This window comes from Vidua macroura, chromosome 3 (genome assembly GCF_024509145.1).
Source record: "Vidua macroura isolate BioBank_ID:100142 chromosome 3, ASM2450914v1, whole genome shotgun sequence".
NCBI lineage: Eukaryota > Metazoa > Chordata > Aves > Passeriformes > Viduidae > Vidua > Vidua macroura.
This window is the reverse complement of record NC_071573.1, coordinates 23,021,569-23,030,842: the sequence shown is the minus strand read 5'-3', so window position 1 is coordinate 23,030,842 and position 9,274 is coordinate 23,021,569. Positions and strand designations below refer to the sequence as shown.

The 9,274-nt window shown below is 43.1% G+C and overlaps 1 protein-coding gene across 1 annotated transcript; it reads right to left on the bottom strand.

Moving 5' to 3' along the window:
- Positions 1–470: 470 nt before the first annotated feature.
- On the bottom strand, positions 471–8,902 carry SLC30A10 (solute carrier family 30 member 10). Its single transcript, XM_053973885.1, has 4 exons — positions 8,313–8,902; positions 7,799–7,882; positions 4,102–4,338; positions 471–3,353 (listed from the first exon to the last, which is right to left on the bottom strand). The coding sequence occupies exons 1-4, from the start codon at positions 8,824–8,826 to the stop codon at positions 2,878–2,880; spliced, it is 1,311 nt and encodes a 436-aa protein (XP_053829860.1). The 5' UTR covers positions 8,827–8,902; the 3' UTR covers positions 471–2,877.
- Positions 8,903–9,274: the final 372 nt, after the last annotated feature.

The following is a 9,274-nucleotide window of genomic DNA, read 5'->3' as shown; positions in this document are numbered from 1 at the left end:
AGTGCCCATAGATAAGGGCTAACATGGAAATATACTGTATCTCAAAATGAGGGAAGCCTGCTTCAACAGAATTAGAAGAGATATGCCAAGAACTGAAGGGGAATAGGCCAATACAAAATACACACAGATTGGAATGAAGTCTCCCACAGAAGTAGAGAGGGGACACACAGTGCAGGAGAAAAATATTTTGTTACTCAAAGGAAGGCAAAGATGCTGGTCAGAAACCTTAGCTGAATGCCCTGAAAGTCCCAAAAAAAAAAAAAAAAAAAAAAAAAAAAAAAAAAAAAAAAAAAAAGCAAGGTTTATCTCATTAAAACATTAAAAAAATAGCTCTGTTGGTTTTGCTTGCTTAAGTAATAAAGCAGATTTAAAATGTTTGTTTTCTAGGTGTGAAGATTTCTATAATCCATAGTATTTTCCCATTTATTCACAGGCAGTGGTTACAGTACATTCAACCAGACAAGAAAAAACAAAGTTTAAGAATGTTATTTCATTGTATTTTCAGGTTACAACACTTTTAAAAGTTTTAAAAAATACATAGCCACAGTTTTAACACTGGAAGAATAAAAATTGTCGATTTTGACAAATGCCCAAACATCACATATACTAGTTTTATTTAATCCCAGAGTAAATGCTGCAATTCCAGCTCTCAACCATTTAATAAAATATGTATATATATATATATAAATCAAACAACCTGATTTAAGATACAAATAAATTATGAAAGGGTGCTTGTTTTAGAGGATATCTGGGAAGAAAGTTCTCTGTTGTTATTTTGGGAGATATTCTATTCCAGTTCTCAAAAACACAATAAATACATTTGTTATTTACATCTAAGCATCATCGTAGATGAAAATAAAGAGGGTAAAAAAAAAAAAGAACAGAAGAAAGGGCTGTCTTACTTCATGGCACACGCTTTTAAAAGACAGAGCAATTCTTACAATGTTTCCTGATTTGCATTAACTCGTGCAATAACTGCCAAGATCCTGGTTCTGTCAACGGAATCAAAGAGGCTGGAGGATCAAGCTCTTAATCATATTAACAAATAGGTGAATTTATATGATACAAACTTACAATGAAATGGTATAAAATATCTTAATTCATCCAAAAATCAGTTTTAAAGGGGCAATTATAATTCTAGAAATGTTCTAGTTAGACTGAAATCACTACTTCAGTAAATACTACATTCCAAGCAGTAAAATATCCTGCTGTGTGTTTCAATATTCATTGAATTATTGCAATCATCTTTTATTAATAGGAGTTGGCTGCTTTTAAGCCATCCTTACAAGGAGGTCCTGGTATTTTCCCAGCCCAGGCAGGAAATCAATTTGCCCTTTCTGTTAAGATGTCACTAGGGTAAAGACACCACTATTTTACAAAGGTGTCCCTATGAAAAAATTGATAAAATAGCCTGTCCAGGCCACACAGACCATTGGAAGGCTGCTTTTGTCAGTAAAATATATTTGCAGTCTTCTGGATTTGATCTGCATAGCCAGGGAGACCAAGCACTAGACTCAGTGTGGATTGAGTAGTGGGTTTCCCCTCACAGAAAACTGTGGAACACACTTGACTGAAATCCAGCACTGGTGACAGGGCTCATCACCTTGTTTTCCTTAGAGCACCCTCACATACCTTCAAAAAGAGCAAGGAGTAAAAAAGGTAGAGAACTGCTCCACTAAATACACTTTGAGATACACGTTTGGGCAGGGGGAGGAGGGCCAAGGCAGAGGGTAGGGTTCAAGGCATCAAGACCTTTAAAACCAGCCAACAAAAAATGATTGAGACTAAATCAGGAAAAATTTCCTGGTTTAATTTCTTCCAAGCTCCTTCTAAGTGATAATACTGCATACAAGACTTTAAAGGTGCTTCCTTAATTAATACAATATTAAATTATGCCTTAATAATAGAATTGCAGAATTTCAACTGTTTGTAATAAACACATTAGCTTATTTATTCAGCATGAATAATGACAGACTCATTGTTAAAAATAATGCAACTATCCTGCACAATGATGAAATAAGACCATGGCTCTTAGAACTTGTGTTATCAGGAGAAGGCTAATAAGAATTTTAAAAGACTGAGTTGAACAATCACAACAGTGAAAAAGATAAAAGTTAATTGGATGACTGCCTGCATTTCCATTTGTTAGAATCAGTACAGACAACATTAGTAGGTACTTATTTACTTTCATGACAAGCAGTCTATTCCTTAGCACACTCATCTGTGATTAGGCTGGGACTCCAGTATTACTTGTAGAGAAGCAAGACCAGCTTCTGCTCTGCTCCTAAATACAGGAGTCAATCAAGAAAATAACACAAGTCAAAATTCCTGAGTGCTTCCCCTTAGACACTCTTAATTTCATTCACAAACTCCACTGGCCATAATTGTTACTGTTAAAAATGAACTGTCCATGCAAAAATGGGGTCTAAGGCTCAGTAAAGCATCTCTACTGAAGTCCTTTATAAATATACAGTACCTCAGCCCAGTTCAATCATTAACTGGCCACAGGGCTTTCAAGAAACAGCTCGCTCCAGCAGGCAAGGCCAGAGGTTCTTTCCCAGTGCTACTGGCCATGAACTGCAAACATCAGTGCAGACAGAGAGCGACATACCCCATCCACTCTAACAGTAGGAATTCAGCCTTAGTTTGGTAAAGAACTGGGTACGGTTGCATCACAAAAATCACATGAATGCAACGGCCTCGGTGGAAATCTTAATCCTTATTTCAGGTACAAGGGGGTCTTAGGCGTATTTTGGTTTACAGCTAAAGCACAGAAATCTTTTGCCACACCAACTTCAGCTACAACCACTGATGCCCCCCTTCCCAGCCAGGATATGTTTGCTCCATAAGAGCACGACACAGAGCAGAGCTAGTTGCCTAAAATCGTGTACTACCCGACTGTGATTTGTCATCAGACACATCACTATTTTTCATGCTTTTCACACTCTCCTCTGTCACTGGGTCCTCCATAGGGATTTCAATGTCACTTTTCCTTGAACCATTGTCTTTGTGCTGTGCAGAAAGGGAGCTTTCACTTTTCTCCACGTAGCCATTCGTTTCAGCCCGGGGGGGCTCCCTCTGGCTGCAGCACAGATGAGAGTCACAGGCTTTTGAGATGCAGGGTGAGCTGCACAGTAGATGTGAGGTCTTGTGGTTGGCATACTCGGGCTGGATGGTCACGGAATGGACTCCTGCCTCGTGGAAAACCTTCCGTATTTGGTAAGCAGCACCTTGGTAATCAGAAGGGGTTTGGCACTTGATATGAAGAGTGGCGATGTTCCTCCCACTTGCAAGCTCCCAGACGTGCACCTCATGGAGGCTGCTCACCCCTGGGACACAAGCTAGTCTGCCAGCTGGAAGGCATAAGAAAAAGGTATTAGGGGCTTTGGGGCACTGGCTAATTATCAGCTGCCTCACCAGGCACCCTATCCAAAAGCAGCAGGGTCAAAGCTATCATTTGAGAGGAGATATACTTGGTACAATGTGTCTACTCCCAGCTGCCTTCAGTTCAGCCTCCAGGTGAACATGGCATGCTTCCTTTTGGATTCACCCATCCCTCAGGCTCCCTAATGGCAATTGACCAGCTGTTCACAGAGGAAATATTACAGCATCACTTCCTCCATCAAAACCCCACATCTTCTGGTTTCTTTAAGCCCTGAGCATGAGGGAATTCCAGAAATACCCAATGTTACTCCACAATTAACCAGTGTGAACAGCACCTAAGAGCTATAAAGTTAGCCAACCCTAGTGGAAATTTCTAAGATGTTTTGGAAGCTTTTCGGAAGCAGCCATTGCAAGGTTGGAAAAGATTGTAACTCAAAGTTGTTTCTTTCACAAATAACCCACACAAAGCACTAACAGCTCAAGACCTGGTATGTTTGATGTATTGTTGGAGTACCACATTCTCAAAATGCATGCTTTAACTAATCCACAGAGATTTGAGTCACGTTGCTAGGACACAGGCATGTGACTGTTTCTCAGAGTTCTGGAGAATTTAGAGCTATTATAAATAAATAATCCAAACATGTCATTCCACAAATAACATATGCATTGAAATACACCATTAAAATTAACAGCATTTCAACAATAAATTTGACTTACTCAGTAGTTGCATATCAACACCTTTGGGGACCATCTGCAACAAAATAGTTGAGGTCTCCTTTATAAGTGGGAATGCAGAAGACAAGATGATGACCACCATAACTATTGTCAGGCTTGGATCAATGTAGCACTGCCAATTACACGTAGCATCCTCCAGAGGACGTACATAGAAGATAGTAGCAGTAACTACCACGACCACAGATCCAAGTGCATCTCCCATAACATGCAAAAGAACACCTGAAACAAATGGCACAATTTCCATTAGTGGAGTGGGTTTGGGGTTTTTTGCTTTGTTTTTTTTTTTCTTCTTTTTTTTTTTTCTTAGGGGGAAGTGTAATCCTATGTTTTTCAAGTATGTTTCACTTGACAGGAAGAATGCAATATTCCAGCCATTAAAATCATGACCAAAGTTTTCAGTAACAGCTTTTGGAAAAAACAGCAAGAGAAATACTGACTCTGAAGCACCGCTGTTTGAGTGGGATGCATTATTAAGCATGTAGGGTATGCTAGCGACTGCTGTCCAACTGCAATGCCATGGTAACACAAAATGTGCTCGCTTAAATGCATGAAGATTATTAATTCTGCCAGATCCTGGCACATTAAATCTAAATTAAAAATTGATGATTAAATCTATCCATTCTACCCTGGAAGTTGAGAGCTGCAGACCCTCCCCCCCCCCCGGTAACAGTTACCTTCCCCTTCCAGTTTCTGTGACACTGCTGAAATCTGAAAAATTGCCTAAGTGAAATCTAAGCTGGCTCCAAATACCCTCAGACTCCAAGTTTTAGATCAAACTAGATTACCAGTCATATTAAACCTTGTTCCATCAATTCTACTAGTCTTCAGACCTGCCAAAAATCAGAATCTGGTTCTAGAGTCAGTCACATGTTTTAGTGCCTGGACTACTCTGAGAGGAACTCTGGGTACCTCTTTTTACATCTTATAGAGATGGTTTTGTACAAAAGGTAAAGACACAAAACAGGCTCTTACAGTACTTAGCTGCTCTAACATATTTAGCTGCTCTTTAAACTACAAAGACCAAAGCAGTCTTTCTGCTAGAGTTGCAATAATCCAAGAAATGCCTTTTTCTTTTATATCTTTTTACTACTTTACATAAACTTCTCTCTTCCCATCAGTGCTCAAACATATTCCAGTTTTGTGAGATTTTACTGCTCAGACTCAGATTTTATTCCAGCCCATGCCTGAATTCAGAACATCTCTCTCTATATGAAGTGAATTTCTTTGTCAATATTTTTTGTTTGGGGGCTGCGAGAGAAGAAAATGAACCATCTCTTTTTAACAACCCTATCACATACACTTTCAAGTGAGAAGCTGTAAAAGGCTCCCCCAAAACTCACTAACAACACAGCAAAGAGTTTCGATGGTGCTGGATACTGGATTAGCCCTAGAACTCTGCCCATGCTGGTGTTTCTTACCAGCTCTGTACACACACCTTGATCTGTGCGAGAAATGAAGGCCACAGCCTCTGGAGTTCCTCCAAATCACTTGGGTCAGATAAGAAAGTACATGCTCCTGGTGAGTCCAGCTCTTTCTGCTGGAGTCGGGCATGTTCTGCCCCATTTGGCAGACTACCACGGGGTTTTACTCTTCCTAACAGTGTTGCAGTGTTTCCTTTTCATTTACAAATAGTCCTAATTCAGCACGGGCTATCAGCTGTTGCACTAACAAGAGGGACAGGCAGGATGCAGTTGCATTGCCCAGGCAACTAACAAGAGAGCACAGCTTATAAAGAACAGGAAAATGTTTCAGAAAGCCTTCGTTAGAGTTAAGGAAAAAAAAACTATGTCAGAATTTTGATGAATTAGTAACTGAGAGTTCAGAATTTGGAAAAATAATTATTTTACATTCTTAACATCATTAATTCATGCACCCTGGTAATGCAAAATTAGAGCTCAGACAGAAATATGTCCAATTCCCTATCAAATCCCAAAAGCTATGATTATAAACTGGAGTAAAAAATTAATTTTTACTAAATGAAGTCAGTATGGTAAGACCATATGTAGCAGTTTCCAACAGCTTGCATTCCAAAGTCTAACTGAACTACTCTGCATAGGCTCAAGCAGTAAAAGGAATCATTTCACACTACAATAACTAATCCTGCCAGGCAGAATCAATGGATTCCTGTTCCTACCAGTTATAAAATTAAGGAATCCATTACTCTGCCAATCCATTTTGTCCAGCCATGTTTTTCAGGGAGACTCCCATTCCACAACAAAAGAATTTTTTGCCAAGTGACTATGAAGTAAGTACAGCTTGTAACTAACTTAAAAGGAAAAGTATGGATTGAATCAGAATTTCAAAGACACATATCTTTATAAATATTCCTTGCTTCTGTAGTCATAAAGACAATAAAAATAGACTTTGCAAAGTGACATACTAAAGTAACACTTACAAATTTATTTTTAAAAATCAAAGATGACATAGATCTTAAAACAACTGTCACAAAATTCCTTATCCTTCAGACATTTTTTGTAAGCTTCCAGCAGCTTTATACCTAAGCACTGTGGTTCAGGCAAGCAAGGCCTTCTCTAAAGTAATTGGTTCCTTACTCTTCTCCCCTCCATCCCTGAGTGTGACAGTTTGCTTGTCCTGCTCCAAAAATCTTACCACTGTAATGCCATAATATCCAGTGACACAAACTTCTAGACCTTCAAGCAAGCATTGTGGCTCTAGCACATGGTTTGATTTTCCAAAGCATCTTCCCTTATAGATGCATTTGTGTAGTTCTGCAAACACTTTTGAAAGACAGACAGACAGACACACGCACACACACAAAAAAGCCCCAGCAAACCCAAGTGCCTGACTGCCACATTGACGTCTCAAGCTGAATTCATGCAAAGCAAACTCACACAGCCTTGGGGGAATATCAGCTGCTGATCAGTGACCACAAGAGACCTGAAACTACTGTTCTGCTTGAGGTTTCTGACAGTCCTTTCCTTGAGGACAAACTCAATACTTCATATCCTCAAAGACATTTGCTTTTGGCTCTGCTCAGAGTAGGTACATAAACGTGTATGCAGAGAAACACCTACATAGACAGGGAGAGACATGTGGGTAATTTATTCCTAGGAGTAGCTTTATGTTTCACTCCACACATTCCCAGAGAGCTGCCAAATTGCAACGTAGGAAAGGCTGATCCTGTCACACACTCTTACAGGACTCAGTTCACACCTGCAAAAACATCATGCTGAAGCACCAGTTTTAGAACCCTTTTCCTTATGCTGACAAAAAACATTATCAACCTTGGGATTTAGAAGGATTTATGTTTTCTGCCCAAAAGCATTTTAAGGTTGAAAACTGCTCAACTACTACTACATCAGTGACACTCAAAGACACACCTCATAGCTACTTGTGTTACATTCCTGTAAAGCCTCTAATAACTTGAGCTTAGTGCAGCAGGGTTTGTGTCCTTTCCAAATGTCCAGCTGCACTGTTCTAAGAATAAAAATCAAAACGTGAGTACACTCAAAGCCAAATCAGCATGACACTATTTTGTTACTACTTATGCTATTCCATATAATCAAAATCTTTCTGCTAGAGATAACTGGATCCAATTACATGGATGAGTCCTGGACTTCTCCCTTTCTTACTGATATTTGTGGGTGTGTATGTAAATCTGAAATGGAAACCATAAAGTGTTTGAAGTTAACATTAGCAGTATACTCCTATGCCATACCTCTGATGTTCAAAGCTTCAGACTTTTTCTCTTTTTTCTGCTCAAACCCCTCTTCAGGGCTCTTTTGGTCGTTTGGTGAATCACCTGCATTCAAAGAAGAAACGCTGTGTTGTGTATAAGTTCTACAAACAGAAAAAACATCAACCTTCTCAAAACCAACTTACTTTAAAGATGACAAGAAGAAAAACAAAACCAATCCAAACATTCCCCATGCAGCTCCCTCGGCGACACCTCCTTCCCCCATCCCGGGGGCACGCCCAGCAGCCCAGGGTAAAGTACAAGGTGAAAGAGGCTCCGGGTGCCTGAGTGAGTTCAGTGTAACCCCCCGGGGCCCACGAGTGGCCTTGGGGCTATGAAAGGCCCCAGAGGATTGGGCCAACAGCTCGGGTCCCGAGGGAAAACGAGACGGAGAGAGGGGATGGGGAAGGGTGCGGAAGGGTGAGAGGGATGCTGGAAGGAGGGGTGGGGAGACATGCGGGACACGAGGGGAAGGCGAAGCGCAGCCGAAAGGCACCTGCTTCATCTTCCTCGCCGTTCGGGATGCCACCGGGCACGTCCCGCAGCGCGGCGGCCGCGGGCGGAGTGGGGGACGGGCGTCGCCTACGACAGCAGGCGCCCCAGTCCTGGAAGACGAGGAGCCCCACGACGTTGACGGCGAGGCCGAGGGTGCCGACGATGAGCACCAGCTGGGCGTCGTCGATGGGCTCGGGCCGGGCGAGGCGCAGGACGGAGTCCACGAGGATGGTGAAGCAGAGGGCGGTGAGGAAGACGGCGTTGCTGAGCGCTCCCACCGCCTCGGCGCGGCTGTAGCCGTAGGTGGCGCGGGGACCGCGGCGGCTGCGGCGGGCAATGCGCCCGGTGGAGAGCCCCACGCAGAGGGAGATGAGATCCGAGAGCATGTTGAAGGAGTCGGACACCAGCGCGATGGAGTTGCCCAGGTATCCGGACACCAGCTCGGCCACGAAGAAGCCGACGGTGAGCACCAGCATGAAGATGAGGCGGCACGTCTTGCCCGAGTACCGCCCCATGGCGGCCGTGCGCTGCCGGCCGGTAACGCTCCGCGCCAGCTCCGCCGCTCGCCTGCAATAAGTGCGGCCGGCCCGCACCGCACCGCCCCGCCCGGGGCCACCGCCCCGCCCCGCCCCGGGCAGCGACGGCGGGCGACACGAAATCAACCAAACCCAGAATAAAGAGACGCTAGATGGGCCGCGGGGAGGCGCGGAGCCGGCGCGGCGGCGGGAGAAGCGCCCTCTCGGGCAGGCAGAGCTACCCAAGGCTGTGCTGCCTGCGTTCCTGCCACGCCGAGACGGTGAAGATCCAGCGAAGGATCCAATTAATTACGAGCCTTTGGTGCTTTACTGGCGACGAAAGTGCCAAACCGAAGGACAGAGTGCCATCTACTGAGCCAGCTCATTTCCAGCCACCAGCCTTTAAAAAGGCGTGTCAAAAAGCCAAGGGAATCCTGGGCTGCATCCA